Here is an 18444-nt window from a genome sequence, read left to right as displayed (position 1 = left end):
AGTAGAAAGGTGTTGCGCTCTTCGCAAGGAGCCGCTAGCGGCGACCGTTGAGAATGTGGGGTAAGCTTACACAAGGAATAGCTCGGTTGTGATTTGGTTGATCAGCATCTTAGCTCAAGTCTGGAGCTTCGTACTACTGTACCAATTGATCTCTTCACTGTGGCGCTGGGGCTGCGACGACAGACATGAGATGCGTGCTGTTGGTCCAGGGCTGGTCGAACACCTTCACCACGAAGCGGGTGGCATCGTTGTGGGAGGCACTTGACCCTTCCACCTCGAACTCGTAGTTGGTGCCGGCCACGACCTGCGAGCGCACGGATAAAATGTTGGTCACAGTTAGATCGGAGCCTGCTAGAGCGCGATCCAAGGCAGCGCGAGCTTCGGGCGTCACGGGCGCGGGGGAGAAGCCGCCGAGAATCACTGGCATATCTGCAACGAGCTTTCTTTCGTTCGGGTTACGTTTTAACGGGTACTGGACCTGATTGATTTGCGCATCAAATTGAGACATTGTGCTCATTATGTTCGCGTCCATCAGGCACGATGAATATAAAGATCGAGAAACCATGCAGCTCACGTATGAAAATTTAACCCATACCGGTAATTTGTTGGAGCGGCTAGCATTGGCACTCATGTGCGCGCTGTCATCGTCCCGGTCCTGCCTCCCTCTACAGTAGTCACTTTGTGGATCATTCCTTTTCCTCCTTCTTGAACATTTTCTTGAACATGCCACCAATCCGCGACTTCCGGTGACCATCTTCACCATTCAGGCTGTTTCGGTTGAGGCTCCCGCGGTCGGGAGGACTCATGCCTTCCGCGTGGGGCGAGATTCCACGCTGCACCGGGTTGTTCATAATCGTATCTAGAGTGGCACGGCGTTCATTGCGCGACGGGTTTGAGCTGACGGACACCGACACTGGCACTGGACCCATTGAAGTCGCCGTATCCGATCGGTGTTCACGATTCTCGCTCTCCCTCGTCACCTTGCTAGCAACTCTGTACATTATCATCAATCCAAAGTATTAGCTACGTCACCCAACCATACTACATAAATTGCAGTGAACTTACGAGGACCGGCGATTAATAAACTCGCTACTGCGTCGTCCGTTGTCATACGAGGGCTTGGAGTCCACTGCCATGGCTCGCATGCGCTCCAATAAATCCTCCGAGACACCATCCGATTCCGCGAGGTTGATGATATCGAGTAGCAAATCCTGCTGCTGCACACGGGCCTTGAGCTCTGCCGAGTACACGGAGCGTTGCATCCGAAGATCCTCCTTCAATTCTGCCACCTGCTTCTTGTACTTCTTCATCTTTTCTTCCTGGGACTTGATCAGAGCAGCGTGAGTGCTCATGAGTCGCAGGTTCGCCTTCGACTGCTGCTTGTTGTGTTGGTTCAGCGCAGCGAACGATGCGCCAGCAGCCGTGTACGCGTCCTTGATCTTCTTGTTTTCAGCCTTCAGGTTCTCGTTCTCCTGGGACAACATCTGAATCAGTTCACGGCCCTTAGTTACTTCCTTCCGTAGATAATCGATCATGCGCTCCGAGTCATCCAGCAGCTTTCCATCGTCCATAGACTCGCGTTCTATCCTGCTCGATCGCATGCTGTTTCGGTACTGGGGCGGTGCTTCGGTCTCGTAGATGCTGCTGTTTGCACTGGGAACTGACGAATTGCGAACCTGGTTCAGCTCCTGCTGCAACGACGAATTCTCAGCTTCAATCTCCATGCGAGCACGTTTTTCGTCTTCAAGACGGTGTTTCAGCAGCTCCACTTCAGTCTCCATAGCATCCTGTTCCTTCCGCTCTGACAAAAGCCTCTGATACTTGCCCACTTGCTTTTTCATCTTCAGGTTCGACTGGATCTTGATGACAGCGTTGCGGAACTTGGCATACTTCTTTTCCGACAGATGCTTGCGGTACGCAGTTTGAACCTTGATCGCGCTTTTCTCTTTCATCATCAGGTACACACGTTGGCGTGAGCGGACTCCACGCCACACACTCTGCACGATAATACACTTCCTGCGTTTCTCCAGATAGGATTGGCGCTGCATCCGGCCGCGATGAAGGGCTTGGATTTTAGAGATCACGGTGCGAACCTTCTTGATCCTTCGACGCGCCATCCACCGCCGTGCAGCTTGCTGGATCATAATTGCTCGATCGTGCACAAACGTTGTGCGTCTGTGCTCCAAGAACTCCAACACGTCCTTACCAAAGTAGACCAGGCTTTTGCCGACCACGAACGTGGGTGTTCTGGAGTGCTCGCTGCCTTCTTGCGTCCGAGCAAAAGCGTCGCCACTCAGCAGTTCCTCAGCGAGCTGCTCACACGCGTCAGCGACTGTCGTAGATTCCTTCACCGCTGTTGAGTCCTTCTTGCTTCTCATCATTACAAATCGACGCAGGAATTTCTCGTGAGCCATCTTGTTCGGGAACGCGGCGCGAGTGATTCGAATAGCTTCCACGACACCAGCACATCGGAGCTGGTTTACAACCGCATCGATTTCGTAGATGTTGGGGCTCTTTTGAGAGTTAGGCTTAATGCATCGTACATAATGCACCTCGGTGCTGGAGATGTCACTCATTAGCAGAGACAACTGCGCCTTGAACTTGTAGCTCACGGTTTCTTGCATGAACGTCGACGTTTTCCGGCTCACTGTACTACGTCGGCCCGACTCCATCATAGTTGCAGCACGGACAGCCAAATCCGCGTCCGTCATAAATGCTGTGTTGTTATCGTCACCGAATACCATCGACATCAAACCATTGGAGCTCGTGCCCAGTAGCTCCAGTAGATCGGTCTGAAGTGAGTCTTTGTTCTTCTCGACAAAGCCTTCCGCATCGTACGTCACAGGACCTGCATAGTGATGCAGCAAGAAGTGCATCTGACTCAAACGGGCTCGCTCAAGGCGCGGGTGTGACTCACGAAGTGACACCAGCTTCGACACGAATGACAGGTCGCTGCCCATGGGGCGCACACATTCCTCGTTGAGCAACGCCATCACACCCATCGAGTTCTCCAGCAGGTCCAGCATGTCTTGGTTGTCCCGATACTTCACGAACTCCCAAGCCACGCCTTCTTGTTGGTACTCCTCCTGCACCGTCTTGAACACATCCAGTGTAAATTTCTGCTGCAGCTTCTCATTCGCAAAGTTGATGCAGAACTGCTCAAAGCTGTTGTGCTTGAAGGACTCAAAGCCGAAGATATCCAGCAAGTCAATGTGCAGGTACGATGGAGTCGATGCACTTCGGTCAGCCGTGTTGGAGATACTGTGGTTCACCCGACGCACCAGGTAACCAAACACTCGAGCGTAGATCTCCTTCGCCAGAGCATCACGGTTGTTGCCCGCGTGGTGAGCGGACAGAGGGACGCAATACACCTCTTGTCGTGCTTTAACCGTACGACTGCATAGCTGCTTGCTCAGCGCGGCCACTTCCACACCAAGCAGCTTTGCACATTGCTCAATTTCCTTCTTCTGCTGTTCAATCTGTTCAGCTGTGACCGATCCAGAAGGCGATGACGCGTTCAGAGAAGCAACAGCTTGGCTAGCATCGTCCTTGTTGGACTCTAGCGGCATAAAGTCGAGCTGACCAAGACGTAGGATACCGCAGAGAGCGCTGAAGAGCTCATTCTGCTCCTTGTCGCTAAGGCCAATCGTAGATAGTGCATCCCGGGTGACCTGATAACGTTCTAGGTCGGTCTTGCCGTCCAGAATGAGCTTTTCATCCTGCAAGTAGCGGAATTCCTTGGCCGACGTGGCATCATTGAAGCCGAAAACGTCCTCTTTAGCGCTCACGAGTTGATAGAAGATGTGGTAGTTGCGTTCGCCTGCAGCCTGAGCCACGACACGAGATTTCTCGAGCAGATAGTGGCGACACTCGGCCCCGACGAGACAATAGTCGCTGTTGAACTGCAGCTGCGTGAACTTGCCGAATCGACTGGAGTTGTCGTTGCGGATAGTCTTGGCGTTACCAAAAGCCTCCAACAGGGGGTTACTTTTGAGGACTTTTTCGACCACGATGGTCTCTCCGCTCTCGGCGGGGTGTAGCCTCTTAGCGATGCCCATGGAGATACTGGCGAGATGCTCCATCATGATCTTGACAGTCTCCGTCTTGCCGGCACCGGATTCTCCACTCACGAGGATACTCTGTGGGATGCGGTGCTGTTTCATGTGGTGGAAGGCCTCTGCGCTGGTCGCGTACACGTGCGGCGGCATCTCGTCCCATGGACGCTGCGTGTAGAGGTCCCGGAGCTCCTCCGAGTAGTGTTCCTTAATCCACTGGTACGGATTCACGGCTACTACGATCTTGCCCGTGTACGTGTACGGCTCCTTGGCGTAGAAGCGCTCACGTACATTATAGACGATAGCGGGCTCGTGCAGGTGGCCCAGTTCACACATGTCGTCGGCGCCTACGCTATGCTTGGTCTTCGTTTCGTCCTCATCGCCTTCGGCTGGTCCGTTCTGTAGCGGTAGCGAGTCGGGCATCCCATCCTCGTTGAGGTCAATGGTGCGCTCCTCCGCGGGCGCGTCTTGGTCATATCCGGCGGTCGCATCTGAGGCGTCGGCCAAAGGCTGCACACGCACACGGAAGACCTTGCCGGTCCCGTCCACCGACAGGACAGTGGCCGGCACCCACACGAGCTTCTCGTCCGGGATGAACACGCGGATCCCCTCCATAATGCGGAATCAGAGTGATGGTCAACCGAGTGCGGAACCTCCCTTCGACCAGCTTGGAGACCGAGTGGGGGAGGCGTGCGTGTCGTCGAAATGCGATCGGATTTAGCGGGGGCATAGGCTGATTTATGCACATTTGACTTGCATTTTGTAAGTGCTAGAAGATGGCAACACGCGTCTCCGGCTGGATCGGAGCGCCATGGAGATTTGGCAGAGGAGGCCTGCAGCAACCGGCAAAGCAGCTTTAGTGGCCACGAGATAGCTCCCAGCGTCTCTGAGCGGGACGCTAAGCTGCTCGTTCAAGGTTCATGCATAATATCGTCGGCTTGCCACGTAGCAACGACAGGTGAGTCTCGTCTCCACCGAAAGGTAGTGACAACCTGAGTAATAAGGGCGTCAAAGCTTGACCAACTGTTTATTTGATAGTGACAATCCTGGTTCCAAAGGCATCAGATGGGTACACTTATCATGCTATTTTAGATCTTCGAGGTTGGCATGGTGCTTTCGACTTGGTTGAGGGGAGCAGTCTATCTCTGTGGAGATATCAAAACCAACCTCCATAATTGCTTCGAGCTGATCAGTGCGAAATGCGCACCGTACGCTTCCAGGATCGCGACGATCGAGAGGGTTACGACGCACTCACCACTGCAGAGCTGCTCGGCTCAGAACCAGATGACACGCTGACGGAGCGGAGCGCTGGCACTGAGAGTGTAGATCAGCACTCAATCGGCGAAGATGACGAGCAGTTGTTGTTGAGGCAACTGTCGGCGCTGCAGGTAGCTGGGCAACCTCGGTCCGTGCGGTTCGAAGACGAGGAGTCGAATGGCTCACATGAGCCTCAAAAGTATCCTCGTGCAGCAAGCATAACCTCCTCCTCGTCTCCTCCTCGATCTCCTTTGCTAAAGAAATTTTCGCCCGTCCAGGATCGCAGAGTGAACACAGTTCTGCTCGAAGCACTACACCTCACCGAGATATCGAGAGACGAGATTGGGCTGATCGAGCGCTCTATCAGGCGGCTCAACGACGTAATTGTCGGTTTTGCTTTGCTGGTCGACAAACAGGTGAAAATTGTCGGAGTGCCTAGCGACGAGGATCGTGGACGGATCAAAGCGGATATTCAAGATCTCTCCAGTCAACTAAAGGCCTCGAATTCATTGATTGAGAGCACTTGTGCACGTATGAAAAAACAATTAACGTCAGGAAGGAGCCAGCTCAGCGCTCATAAGCGAAAGCTCATGGCTCAAGGTGAAATGGAAAACTCGGACAGCGAAATGTCAGAATGCACTTCTCCACGCTGCAGTGTCAACGAACAGCATTCTCACCAGCAGCAACAGTTGCAGGAGCGTCAACTAACCCAAGGAAGGCCAGACCAGACTGGAATTCGCTTTAATCGATCACCGCCACGACCAACTATTGCACAAAACATCCCATACGGCTGCAGAAGTATTCAAAGCAAAAGCAGTGCATCGCCAATGAAGGCTGGCAATGCGTCACCATGCAAAAGAAGTAGCCCACCGACAACTCCACGAGTAGCAAAAATGCCTCTCATTTGGCTCCTCAAGCCACGCCCTGAACATGATGACGAAGAAGATGAAATTGCACATTCAGGCATAGTATCGATCGATCTATTCAACTCCGTGTTGGACGCTGTGGGGCTTCAGGACAAAGAATTCCTAGACATGAGAGACTTGAAGACGTTCCTGCATGGCACTCTAGCCTTCTTCATCGCTCGGAATCCCTCGTTGAAGTTGATGGACAAAGCCTGTCATCGACGTCTCATGCCAGGCTACGTCAACGAGCTGGCCGATGCGTTAGTGTTGGACATGCAGCTAATTCCACAGGTACGAGACAGTTTGTCCACCATCCTTGCAATAGATAACGCTGTTCACTGATACTTGCTTCTCTGCCTTTACAGCTCTCGGGAAGGTCAGTCATCGTTACACCGGTGAACGCAGTGGAGGAATATGTGTGTACAGAGCCGTTCCGCTTTGATCAACTACTTCACGACGTCGATGTGGATCCCAGCGACAGCTCGACCAAAGATTCGTCTTCTAACGGCTCACCTACATTCGCTGGGGCGATCGCCATTACATACCCCGGTAGTCCGTCCAAAGAGCGCAACGGTAGCCCAATGAATGGCGGTAAAGCAGCCGAAATGACCATGATTAAGCCGCGGGAGCCCGAGCTCATTGAGACTGCCGAGCAGACACTGGGCATGGCCAAATTGCTGCATGAATTGGCCACGGCTGAGTGCGAGGCGCGGAATGGCAATCGCATCTCTATCCGTGCGCAAGTGCCGCACTCCAAGGAGTTCTCAAAAGCCTACATCGCCTCCTCCAAAGAGCTCATGTTCCAGGAGACAAGCTTCCTCTGACGCGTTCAAACTGAGCGCTGGTCAATTATAAGGATACTTCGAAGTATGTGTTAGCTTGGTTTTCATCCTTTTAAGAATCTGCTGCATATTGTTCAGCAGATTTTGCTGACTAGTAGCCCATGACGCTCGACTACTCCAATGGATACTAAAATGGGTATCTGATCTAGGGCCACTCTGAAATATGTACATCGCACGATTACATGTTGCATCTCGTGAGTTACCACTAACTATTGTCACACCCTGTTCGGCTCACGCTCAATACTACACGATGTCGAAAAAGAAACTAAACTGAATCTGTCGTTAGACGGTTCTCAATACTCCACCATGAGTGTCGAGTGGTTGCTAGAGCTGCTATTGCGGCGGTACTGTTGTGCTCGTCGCTTCCGTTCCCTTTGCTCCTCCTCTGGGTTCAGTGTGGGTACGCTGTATTCGCAGAGCGATACATAGGAGGACCCTCGCTCTCGGATCGCGCAGGGCGCGACGCTAAGGAACTTCTGCATGGCAAAAGATTCACGCAGAAACGCCATTTGTTGCACTGCTCGCAGTAACTCCTGGAAACTATCACACCTTGACTGCAAGTGCGACCGGTCGTGTCGTTTCCAGAACGTGAGGAAGCCCGCGTGGGGCAGAGGGGGCAGCGTGAACGCCATGATGGCGCGTTCGAGCTTTTCCTCGTGTGTCATGGTATCGGTCTGCGTGGGGATAATTCCCCTGGCCATTCTAGTCGCCGCTTTGCTTCGGTAATATGCCTGCCGGTTCTCAAGAATCTCGGACAGCTGAATATGGAGGTCCTTGAAGTCTGAGTAGCTGCGACGGATAGTGTATGTCTGTAGAGGGGCGTCGTGGTCTACCACGTCGATATGGTACATGACTTTCTTCTCCCTGCCCCGCATGGAGAAACCTGAGAGCACGAGGTCCGAGCACCCGCCCGAAAACGACGCGGTGGAGCGTCGACTAGAAGCTGCGGACTGGCCTAGTTCCTGCTGCCTGATCTGTTGTGTTGCGTCTGACTGTTGCCGCCTGGCTGCGTCGAGCTTCTCAAGCTCGAGTTCGTCTTCTGTGCAGGTCATGGTGGCGTTGGACGGGGGATCGCGAGGCTTCTGTATGTCGTCCTCGTCCAGGGGTTGCGGCTTATCTTCGGTCTCGCATACTGGACCCAGCGTTGTGAAGAGGTTACTGTTGTTGTTGCTGTTGACCTTGATTGGGGATGGGAGAACCTGAGCTGCAGCGAAGTACCAGTCCGGCAGGCGGTCCACCGCTGCTTCGAGCTGTTGGCCGCGCGATACGATGGACTCCGCCATGGACAGCGCGAATTGACTTATGAGTTGAGCAGAGCAGAGCAGCGCGGGGGCAGCTGTGGAGGGAATCGTTTTTCACTCGCTCATCCCCCCGTCTTTGAGCTTTCAAAGCCTAATTTCAAGGCCGGTGCTTTTGTTGTTCAAAAAATGCCTGAAAAGTTGGAAGATTGACTTGGTTCCAGTATACTGATTCTCCCGGTTTTATTGCCAACGCAGCTATCCAAGGTGGTTTTGGGACTCTAGGGGAGATGTTGCGCTGGGATAAAGCGATGCTTCCACCAGCACGCAGCTGTTCCTGTTGATGTCGGCCATCACAACTCCAATTGCAGCGCTCCACAAGTCCGTATCGGTAAGACTTGCAGCTCTGTCAAGCGTTGAACCATTTGCTTGTAGTTGGCGCATCCGCTCAGGCGATCCTTGCCCGCGTGCATTGCTGCATTGCTGTGCACGGCCGAAGACCGAAAGGAGGCACTTGGAATCCAAGTTGGACTGCTTCGGCACCGCAGTCCTCGAAGAGAATTGGCTTTTGCCATCTAAAAACGATGTGCAAATGCTCGACCCAGCAAATAAAAAAGGTGAATGAGGAAATTGGATAGGCTTCTTGATGTACAGGCCTGAAAATGGTTGATGCTTTAGGTAAGAATCTGGATCGCGGAAAACACGGTACCTACAGGCCACAAACACGAACATTTTGCTCGTCGATTTTAGATATGTACCGATCTTTTGAGAAAAGTAGAACGCGAGAGAGCGCTTATTCTTCTGGATGCGACGATCCAAGTCTAGTCTTGCCTCTGCATGATACCAGATACTGTACATGCATCACTTCTTGCTGTACTTCTCGGAGGCCTTTTTGTCTACGCTGCCAGGTTCATCAAGTGACCATTTTTTGAGATGGCTACGCCCTGTTTGTGCTAAAAACATGCATGCGCATTTCCGAGTGTCCATTATCAGAGTGATTGTCAGATCAGTTGAAGACCGCTCGGCGGGTGCAATGGCAACGCAGCTTCAGATATTTGTAGACAAGCATAGTATAACACACCTTGAGGAAATAAAAAATGTAACTTTTATCTAAATAGGAAATCTAGTGGCATCTTGGTGTTGCCAGCTACATGATCAGTCCCGATGAAACGCTGCATTCTCTCAGCTGCAAAGCTCTGACTTCTTCCAAGCCCAATGCTTGGCCTCTTTCGACATCTCAACGACAACGTGGCATTTTCGGCCAGACAAGCCAGGAATATCCCCACATAAATAGTTTTAGGGGGCTACTCCTTCCGCCGCCTTCATTGCGGCCGCAACCTCGCTGGCCCACGCTAACGAGATCCGTCCAGTTGGCACCAGCGTAGCGTTTGGGTCAGCTTCTCTCCTTGATTTTTTTCTCATTACCTGGCCACCAACATGACACTCAAGGGATCACCGCAATCTACGGCTGAACGCCGGCGCGAGCGTGAGATGCAATACGAGCTGCTCAAATTCCATCGAGACCAGACGGACCCTATTGCCACCACTATCACCAAAAAGCGTGTACGAGAACCCCGCGTGGACTTGGAGTCGAATCCATTCTGCGCGGATCGACAACTGGCCGATAGCTACCAGCAGTTAAACTTCAATAAGGTGCTTTCATCTCAGACAGACAGATGGTACAGTAAGCAAGTCCACGTTGTGTGGTCTGACCCGCTGCTTCGTTGTTGCCACTTCAACGTAGAATCCTCGCTTCTACTCGGTATCCATACAGGACGGCGCGCGCGTGGAGCAGAACCCCCGAAATCACTCCAGTGTACGGATTCATAGTGAAACCTCCTGGTGTAGAAATGTATCTTTACTTACATGTTTTCCGTGACGAATTTGTACGTGTAGTTCATCAACCAGTCAGCAGATTTGCTTGCAAACTCGCGATTCGATGCACGAGCACGACCCGAGTTCTCCACTCTGCCACCAGCCACATCATACACACCAGCGGTGGCGCAGTTTGCAATTCCAAAGGTGGTTAGTGTTGACCCGAGCAATTTGCGTAAGCCTTCTAACAACAAAAACAACATCGAGAGCAACGGTTTAAAGGATGTCAAAGCGAGCACTCGACACTTGTTCCCGCCAGGCCACGATGAGTATAGGTAAGTCGCCACTCTTTCGCCACACTCAAATGTCCAGAACTCACCGCAGTGACAATTCTGTGTGGCCCGTTTTAACGTTTTAGTGCCCATCTGACATCGCACAGCGTGACGTTCGGTCACCGTCCAAGTGTACGTGCTTGCAGAAGATGCACCGATTTTCTTGTCTTACTTCGAAGTACTAATTACTTGTGTCCATGTGTATCCGATTTAGTCCGCAGCGAGGATGTTCGATCACCTGAGCAACAGTATCAGCGGTGCGAACAGTCCCAGAAATCCAAGTAGCAAAACTTCATCGCGTCGAGCCTCCTCGACCCCTGTACGTACTGGGATGAGCGTCATGGAGCTGGCTCAACTGTTGGCCCCTGCAAAATCTACAAAATCCTCTTCTATAGGAAGCAAAAGCTCAACGAGCACTTTGCAGCGTTGGAGAGCAGGATCTACATCAACCTCCATCAATTCGTATGAAGCTTTCTCCTTAGACAAAGAAGTTGACGATGAGCTTGAACGACAAGATGCCGACAGAAAGAAAAAGGCACGTGAGTTGGAGTTGGAAAAGGGGTTTATTAACTACGTGTATAACCCACCGCGTGAACACAAGCCCGGCCAGTTCGCACCACCCGACCAAACAACCGCCCAACTTATCGACAAATATCGTAAGCTTGCTGTCGGGAAGATGCCTGACATATTCTAGTACATGTACATCAAAACGTTCGTGCATGCAAATGATTTTAACAAACGAAGTGCTGAACGACTAAAGATCTGTTTAGTTTCACGCTTCTTAGCTCTTTTCTTGGTGTGATAACTAAATTTGAGTAGTATTATTGCTATCCGACAAACGATCTAAAAGTCCGGATCCCAGTCACACTCGTGACCTGGATCCTCGACTTCGTGGCGAAAGTCCTCGAAGTTTGACGTGTCGAAATCATCACGGATCTGTGGTACGATCGGGGGCTTCATGCTCTTAGTTTTCAGACTGTCCCACTGGAAGCTAGAGAACCAGCGGTGATTGATGATATCCTTGATCCCATGCTTCATGTTTCCTAGTCGTCGCGCTGGGTTCTGACACAGCAACTTCTGAACGAGGTCTACACTAGCTCGTCTAAAATCAGGAAATAGAGTGATGAGTACGGAGTCGAAATCAGAAAATATAAACACAAATCATCATCCTACCCCATATAAGCCGGAAATTTGACGTTACCCTGGATAATAAGAGCGTAAATCTGCATCGGGTCTTGAGCGTAAAATGGAGCAGATCCTGTCATTAGCTCGAAGATGAGAATGCCTAAGGCCCAGTAATCGACTGCCTTATCATGACCCTTGTTCAAGATAATCTCGGGTGCGAGATAATCAGGTGTACCGCACAATGTCCATGTGCGGTCTGTCACGAGCTTGGCTAGTCCAAAATCTGCGAGTTTCATGTAGCCTTCGTTATCCAGGAGAATATTTTCAGGCTTTAGATCACGATACACGATGCTCTTCGAGTGCATGTGCTGGAAGACAAGCACGACGCTGGCAATGTAGAACCGTGCAACAGGTTCTTCAAAATGGTCTCTCCGACGTAAATACGTGAAAAGTTCTCCTCCTAGCGCTAGTTCCACCAGGAAATAAATGTGCGTTCGGTCTTTGAAGGTTGTATACAGCTTCAGAATAAACGGATGATCTAGTGCAAGCATGACCCGCTTTTCGTTCAATACATGCTCCTTCAAATTGTTCTCCACGATATGTGATTTAATCAAGCATTTCAGTGCATAAGCGCGGTTAGAAGCTGCGTGACGTACGAGTCGGACGCGCCCGAATGCACCGCGTCCCAGCGTTTGTAGTACCTCCAGTTCTTCTCGCGGAATCTCCATGTAGTATTTGTAGTCTGCAGGTTCTACCAGCGCCTCATTTGATGTTCGTCTATGCGCGAGATCCCTCGTCTCCAGGTGTGCTGGTTCTCGGTCCATAAGCTCCTGAAGAGTTCCTAGCATTGCAATGAAGTGAGCGCGCTCAAGCGTAACGCACTGCACTCTCGTTACTGCTGTACAGGTAGCAGATCTCATTTCGTCCTTGAAAAGTGCCATCTCACCGAAATGGTCACCATCTTTTAGTCGTCGAATAACGTTTTCCTCTCCAGTGGTGGCATCCAACTGCGTGACTATGATCTCGCCCTTGTTGATAATGTAGAACTTTTCACCCACCTCCCCCTGCCGTACAATCGCAGCGTTCTCCTCGAACTCTTCCCACTCCATCGCTGCCGCTACTTGCTGCATTTCGGACGATGTGAGTTTGCTTAGTATTGCAATCTTCCGCAATACTTCGAGCGTTCGGTTGAGACGGTTTAGCTTGTGCGAGGCTAATATTTCACGGAACGTGTTGCGCTCAAGTGCCCATAGCTCCACCTCAGTCACGGCACGAATGGTAGCAGCTCGTGGCATATTGTACAGCAAAGCAAGCTCACCAAACCCAAGTCCTGGACCCAGAAAACCATACCGGATCGGTGGTGCCCCGCCCATTGATACTAAAATCTCAAGCTGTCCACTCTCGACGGCGTAAAAGTTATCCCCTTGCGCTCCTTGTTTTATCACCAGGTGACCGGGTTCGACTCGCATTGGGAAGAATGCGTCCAAACAATCACGAATTTCGCCATGAGACTGGCCTTGAAACAATACGTTCGACTGTAAGATCTTGAGCAGAAGTTGCCTGGAGCTTTCTCCTTTTGGATACACTACACGCTCCTTTGTCGCCATGATCTTGCGACTCGGCATGACTTCGGCACTCACCTCGACACGCCGCAATTTGCCCTTTGACGAAGAAATATGTGGTGATCTACCATCTTCGATGTCCGGTGTACCTCGGTCTATTGAATTGTATCGACTTTTAGCTTCGGAGTCTGGTTGATCGATGCCTTCTCTACGTAGCTCCTTTGCCTCACGAAGCATTGTAAACCGAGAGCTGACATCTCTTTCAAGTTTTGGGCCTGACGTTGGCTCAGCAGCCGACACTCGATCTTTATCCTTACCCCGTGCCTTCGCCACCGTGGTCGTTCGTTCTGGAGGTGCCAACTCTTCTGTATCATCAGCATCTCCAGGTGAGGCATGCATTGGACCAATGTAACCACCATTGGCCAGTCGATCCTGCAATGTTCGGATGACCTGGTCCTTCAGTATCAATTCCTTGCGGATGCGCTCATACTCGCTCTTGGACACACCTCCGCCCATTGCAAAGATCAAACAAGAAGTTTGTCAGGCTTGGGGCATACGTGGGCTGCAATCACGACGTTCTCAGCCAGCAGTGAAGAGGAATTCCTCTTTATTGTAATGCCTGCTCGGTCGTCCTGCTGGAACAAGCTATTTCCTCCTCCACCGCAGGTTAATGCCCTAGGCTCAGACAGAGCGACCAAAGTGCTCACAGTCAAAAATAGTTGCGCTAACTAAAGAATTACCAGCTTGCACTGCCTCATTTAGCGATAAAACAGACAGATGGAGCCGTGAAGCTACATCATATTTTCATTTGGCAAGGCTTCAATCTCAAAAGCTACGCGGCGATCTTATTAAGGCCTCTGACCGCATACCATTTTGCCAATCCGACATGGCTACATTTTGGACCGGCTTCCGTCTGACTATTTTGCCACGTGATCTTGAAAAGGCGCGCAGGTCAGTCCGACGATGGTCTCTGCAAAAAGCAGAGAATGCGCTCATCGCTACAGTGTGGGCACTGCTGTTTCAGATTCGTCGTGTGGTGATGCCTTCCGGTGCGAACGAAAGCCGTCGATGTCTTCTGCTGAATTGATCGCTATCGTGCGCTTTGAGTTGGCAACTCCCCATGTGGCGCTTTTAATTATCTGCGAGCGTGTCAAGCGCCCCCGAAAAATTGGTCGAGTCAGTTGTGCGGCTTGTCCGTGTGGCAGACTCGACTTGATGGTTGATCGCCTGGTTTCCCCCCATTGCCGCGGGAGAGAGCGAAAAAGTCGAATTGCTTTGGAAGCCATACAATTTGATGCAACAGCAAGCGGCGTTTCATGCCGAAGGTGACTGGCAGGCTCCAGAGAGAAACCGCACGCGATACTCCCGTACAACCCACGCGAACCGATCGGTCATTCTCGAACCGTTCGCGTGCCACAACCAAGTCTTCACCTGCCTTCGAGCAGAGCAGAGCAGAGCTTTTTGCGCGCTGCTATCATATTAGGGTTCGTATCGCCTTCCCCCAGTTGCCTAACGCAGTAAGTCGCCACCTGCAACGTTGCCTAACTCAATTTCACTTGTTGTTTGGCACTGACAATCTGCGACTGCGACAGCAACCAGCTTCCCTTTCGTCCACCCAGCCCAGCCGTGCCCTGAGAACCCAGTTTGACATCCACCTCATTCTCCATTTTGCGCCAGACACAACAGTTACATAACAGAGTGATAGAGTCATGCGGATCATTGCTCCTCCGCCCCCGTCCTACGGCCTCCGGTTCAGCGAATCCGATGTCCCTGAGCGCTTTGATCCGTCGTTCCAGTTGCCTCCTAGCGCCAACCGCAACAGCTTGGCGGCTCTGGAGAAGCCCACGGGCTTCAATGACCCATTTGCGCTGCGTGACAGCTACACCAGCGAGGCTAGTGGCTTCGATGTGCTCAACTTCTGGAACGTTGAAACAGACCATGACGCGTCCGCTAGTCAACTGCTGACCCCAACGGGCTTCCAGGACCCGTACCAGGGAGTGACGATCGAGGTGAACAACCACTCCATCAATAACCAGGGCGTGGTCATGTACCACGTGGATATCAAGGGCCCGGACGGCATCTTGTCCGCGTACACCATCCGTCGTCGCTTCCGAGCCTTCAAGAACTTACACACTGAGCTCAGTCGTCTCCTACTCGAATACCAGGACTCCAGGGCTCAATTGGACGCTGCAGTGGCAGCCAGAGCGCCGTCTCCTCTGGACGGACCGGAGAACCACATCCCGTTGAGTCCACACAGTGCTGCGGCATTGGAGAAGGGCCCTCCAGTGTCCAATACCAACTACAGGACAGTCACATTGCCTTCGCTGCCTAGTGCAGGGGTCTGGAGTTACCTCAAGCGCCACGACGTGCGGCTTGTAGAGCAACGCAAGAAACGTTTCCAGGAGATTCTTCGACTGGCCATTCGCCACCCGGCGACCAAGCACAGCCCCGTGTTGGACGAGTTCTTGAGTGTGGCTCCCAGTGAGATCTCACAACGAGGCTCGTCCTACGTCTCGCTGCAGGACTACAGTGTGCCAGTATTTGACCGACAACGTGAGTCCATTGAGCGACGGCAGAGAAAGATGAGGGTGCTAGAAGATCGACGACTTCGTGCAGGATCTGACAGCCAGTTCGGAGAGAGACCACACCAGTAGGAAGAGGGTGTATAACGCTAAGCTGTATCGATAGTAATGAACGTTTTCGTGACGGGAGAATCGCAAATTGCAACTTTTTTTCATATTTTAGTTGGTGATTCACTAAAATTGCGAGCGTAAGCCACCTTTGCTTTTGCCGATATGCACAGGCAACTTGGCTTTTGTATTCTGGTCCGAACGTTTCGGTTTTCGGAACAGAATCCGACCGTCGGCGCCTGTAGCTCGAGGTGGCGTGTCCGCTTCTGACGCTTTAGTCTTCTGTTTCTTGCTCCTTGGCATTGAAGACGATGCGGATGGCAGACCCAAAGCCCCCGAGCTACCGGATATCGCTCGGCTGACGTCTTTAGTACGGTAGAAATCTGGAGCGAGATCAACGAGCCACCGTGGGTCGATTCTCGACACGTCACGTACAAACTCTTCCGTCGTGAGCACGCTCTGGTGGAAAATGATCCAATCGGGAAGCGTGCCCATGTGATAATACACCGACGTTGGATGCAACTGCACTGGTCGCTGGTCGCGAAGTGTGCGGTACACTCCATCAGCGTGCAATTTGGCCGCGTTCGCGAAGTAGCCACTAACTATACACTTGCGAATTGTAGCACTCCGAGCCTTATCTTCACTTTCGTCACCATTGCCAATTTTCACGTAGTCTCCGTCGCTGGCAGAGACATTATTCTTTTCCAGCGACTTGAAACGCGTCACGTACCGCTTGAGATGGCGACGAATCTCTGTAGCACGCAAGAGTGCTCGATGGCTGAGTAGATATTCGTCACACCATGATCGACTCTTGTTATTTTCCACGAATTCATCGTAGATGGACAAGTACATCATGTGGTCACCGTCCGGATGTGTGAAGTGTTCCATGGCTTCAGCAATTTTCTCCTGTCGCTCTCTGGAACCGCGTGAACCCAGGAAAACATCTCCCACAGATAACACACTAGCGACACTGAGCATCTCACTCGTGCAGTCAAACTGAAAAGATGACAGCAACACTTTCGCTAATGCTGGAGCCACCGGAAACTCTGCCATCTGCGTGCCCAATGGATCTATGAGACGGCACGCAGTGTCAATGGCACCCAGCGAGAACAGCAGCTCCAGTGCTCGTATAAGCGCCTCCGGTGAAGGAGGCGACACAAAGTCAAAGTGTGCCAGATCCTGGATCCCCATACTCAGCAAATACAGAGCCACGGTCGCCAAGTTCGTACGTTGCATCTGCGGAATTGTTTCTTTCGCGAGTTTGGTGCGGAAATGTGCTTGTGTGCACAGTCGGAAACATTTTCCAGGTCTCGACCGCCCTGCGCGACCTGCTCTCTGCTTTGCTGATGCCTTGGATACGGGTGCTGTGATAAGAGCTTCCACCCCAGTCAGCGGGTTGAAGAAAGCGAGCTTCGTGAAACATCCGTCCACTACAAACACTACACCGTCGATGGTCACGGAGGTTTCAGCGATGGTCGTAGCAACGATAACTTTCCGACGTACACCTCGAGGAGCTGGCAGGAAAGCGTTCTGTTGCATATGAAGGGGAAGTGTTCCATATAGTGGCACGGGAAGGATATGCGTCGGCGCTCTGTCGTTCAACGCTCTCACAACAAAATCGATCTCTTCTTGACCAGGTAGGAACACTAGTACGTCACCTTCACCTTCATGCTCGTCAATAGCCATTACTGTATCGATAGCCTTTTGCAAATAGTCTCCACATGGTTCCTGGAGGTACTCGATATCAACGGGAAATTGTCGTCCTTCCACCGACACCGCAACGACATCTTTCAGTACCTGGGGTGGTCTCCCCGAAGACGTCACACCCTGTTCTGGCACCTTCTCCTTCCTTCTTCGAAAGAACTTCACGAACGTATCTACCTGCAATGTAGCCGACGCAATTATCACTCGCAGATCTGGTCGCTTCCTCTGAATTTTCTTGATCAGTCCCAGTAGCAGATCTGTCTCCAAATTCCGTTCATGAGCTTCGTCCTACATGCAAAGCAATAATAGATAAAGTTAGCACACTACCCCCAAAAAATTTACTATAATCCCACCCTTACCAGCATTACGACCGAGTAGCGTGACAGCAGTGGGTCTCGCATGGTCTCCCTTAGCAATAATCCGTCCGTGACGAACTTGATCTTGGTGCGTTCCGGATTCCACTTTTCCTCGAACCGGACAGCGTAGCCGACTTCTTCGCCCACGCGGCAACCCATTTCCTGTGCCACGCGCTCTGCGATCGTCACGGTAGCGACACGACGTGGCTGCGTGCATACGATGACCCTGTTCCTCGTTGTTTCTGATACTGCTTGAGATCTTCTCGGACGAGACGCTGCCCATCCAGCCTCAAGCAGATACTGTGGTACCTGCGTTGTCTTGCCGGAGCCCGTGGCACCCACGAGAATTGTCGTGGCGTGCGTTTCGATCGCGTAAAGGATTTCGCAGCGGTGATTAGACACTGGCAATCGTGAGCGCTGGGCGCGCAGTGATAGACCGTGCAGCGGGTTAAACTGCACAGCCGGAACCTCCGCGTCCTTAGGGAGGTCCCGAGTAGCTTCTGCCTCAGCATCCGCGCCCGGAAGCGTCGCACCGGGCCGCCAGAATGCAGCCATGTCCGCAGCGGATACGTCAGTGTTAATGTTAAATTTAATAAATAAGTGCAAATATCATAAATATTTCT

The 18444-nt window shown here is 51.9% G+C and overlaps 8 protein-coding genes across 10 annotated transcripts; 3 read left to right on the top strand and 5 right to left on the bottom strand.

The window, feature by feature from the left end:
* Positions 1–154: 154 nt before the first annotated feature.
* Positions 155–508, bottom strand: PPTG_16826 (hypothetical protein; the record flags this gene model as incomplete). The annotated part of the gene is made up of 1 exon (XM_008914335.1): positions 155–508. The coding sequence occupies one exon, from the start codon at positions 506–508 to the stop codon at positions 155–157; it is 354 nt and encodes a 117-aa protein (XP_008912583.1).
* A 178-nt stretch (positions 509–686) lies between these two features.
* PPTG_16825 (hypothetical protein) lies at positions 687–4752 on the bottom strand (the record flags this gene model as incomplete). Its single annotated transcript, XM_008914334.1, has 2 exons — positions 1066–4752; positions 687–993 (listed from the first exon to the last, which is right to left on the bottom strand). The coding sequence occupies exons 1-2, from the start codon at positions 4668–4670 to the stop codon at positions 687–689; spliced, it is 3912 nt and encodes a 1303-aa protein (XP_008912582.1). The 5' UTR covers positions 4671–4752.
* Positions 4753–4825: 73 nt separating this feature from the next.
* On the top strand, positions 4826–7124 carry PPTG_16824 (hypothetical protein). Its single transcript, XM_008914333.1, has 3 exons — positions 4826–5013; positions 5094–6508; positions 6583–7124. Exons 2-3 carry the CDS (start codon positions 5255–5257, stop codon positions 7039–7041), a joined length of 1713 nt encoding a protein of 570 aa, XP_008912581.1. The 5' UTR covers positions 4826–5013; positions 5094–5254; the 3' UTR covers positions 7042–7124.
* A 63-nt stretch (positions 7125–7187) lies between these two features.
* PPTG_16823 lies at positions 7188–8460 on the bottom strand. 2 transcript variants are annotated; one of them, XM_008914332.1, is made up of 2 exons: positions 7609–8460; positions 7188–7535 (listed from the first exon to the last, which is right to left on the bottom strand). In XM_008914332.1, exons 1-2 carry the CDS (start codon positions 8340–8342, stop codon positions 7451–7453), a joined length of 819 nt encoding a protein of 272 aa, XP_008912580.1. In that variant the 5' UTR covers positions 8343–8460; the 3' UTR covers positions 7188–7450. The 2 variants fall into 2 exon arrangements, with proteins under 2 accessions (XP_008912580.1, XP_008912579.1); XM_008914331.1 differs by having other exon boundaries at positions 7188–8460.
* Positions 8461–9734: 1274 nt separating this feature from the next.
* On the top strand, positions 9735–11138 carry PPTG_16822 (hypothetical protein; the record flags this gene model as incomplete). Its single annotated transcript, XM_008914330.1, has 5 exons — positions 9735–9950; positions 10042–10113; positions 10194–10447; positions 10531–10576; positions 10659–11138. 5 exons carry the CDS (start codon positions 9735–9737, stop codon positions 11136–11138), a joined length of 1068 nt encoding a protein of 355 aa, XP_008912578.1.
* Positions 11139–11213: 75 nt separating this feature from the next.
* On the bottom strand, positions 11214–13647 carry PPTG_16821 (AGC protein kinase; the record flags this gene model as incomplete). Its single annotated transcript, XM_008914329.1, has 2 exons — positions 11214–11546; positions 11618–13647. The coding sequence occupies 2 exons, from the start codon at positions 13645–13647 to the stop codon at positions 11288–11290; spliced, it is 2289 nt and encodes a 762-aa protein (XP_008912577.1). The 3' UTR covers positions 11214–11287.
* Positions 13648–14431: 784 nt separating this feature from the next.
* Positions 14432–15859, top strand: PPTG_16820. Of its 2 annotated transcripts, none has more exons than XM_008914327.1 (2): positions 14432–14648; positions 14724–15859. In XM_008914327.1, the coding sequence occupies exon 2, from the start codon at positions 14841–14843 to the stop codon at positions 15783–15785; it is 945 nt and encodes a 314-aa protein (XP_008912575.1). In that variant the 5' UTR covers positions 14432–14648; positions 14724–14840; the 3' UTR covers positions 15786–15859. The 2 variants fall into 2 exon arrangements, with proteins under 2 accessions (XP_008912575.1, XP_008912576.1); XM_008914328.1 differs by having other exon boundaries at positions 14432–14615; positions 14724–15852.
* On the bottom strand, positions 15587–18404 carry PPTG_16819 (hypothetical protein). The gene is made up of 2 exons (XM_008914326.1): positions 17825–18404; positions 15587–17753 (listed from the first exon to the last, which is right to left on the bottom strand). Exons 1-2 carry the CDS (start codon positions 18374–18376, stop codon positions 15888–15890), a joined length of 2418 nt encoding a protein of 805 aa, XP_008912574.1. The 5' UTR covers positions 18377–18404; the 3' UTR covers positions 15587–15887.
* Between the last annotated feature and the right edge of the window lie 40 nt (positions 18405–18444).

Source organism: Phytophthora parasitica (genome assembly GCF_000247585.1).
Source record: "Phytophthora parasitica INRA-310 unplaced genomic scaffold supercont2.59, whole genome shotgun sequence".
Classification (NCBI taxonomy): domain Eukaryota; phylum Oomycota; class Peronosporomycetes; order Peronosporales; family Peronosporaceae; genus Phytophthora; species Phytophthora nicotianae.
The sequence above is the reverse complement of the archived record's forward strand: the minus strand, read 5'-3'. Positions and strand labels throughout refer to the sequence as shown.

Excerpts from the sequence above, each read along its gene's own strand:
- PPTG_16820 (XM_008914327.1), top strand. The coding sequence starts at position 14,841 with ATGCGGATCATTGCTCCTCCGCCCCCGTCCTACGGCCTCCGGTTCAGC.
- PPTG_16824 (XM_008914333.1), top strand. The coding sequence starts at position 5,255 with ATGCGCACCGTACGCTTCCAGGATCGCGACGATCGAGAGGGTTACGAC. Across the intron at positions 6,509-6,582 it reads ACATGCAGCTAATTCCACAG|CTCTCGGGAAGGTCAGTCAT; the intron begins GTACGAGACAGT and ends CTGCCTTTACAG.
- PPTG_16819 (XM_008914326.1), bottom strand. The coding sequence starts at position 18,376 with ATGGCTGCATTCTGGCGGCCCGGTGCGACGCTTCCGGGCGCGGATGCT. Across the intron at positions 17,754-17,824 it reads GCTACTCGGTCGTAATGCTG|GACGAAGCTCATGAACGGAA; the intron begins GTAAGGGTGGGA and ends CTTTGCATGTAG.
- PPTG_16823 (XM_008914331.1), bottom strand. The coding sequence starts at position 8,342 with ATGGCGGAGTCCATCGTATCGCGCGGCCAACAGCTCGAAGCAGCGGTG.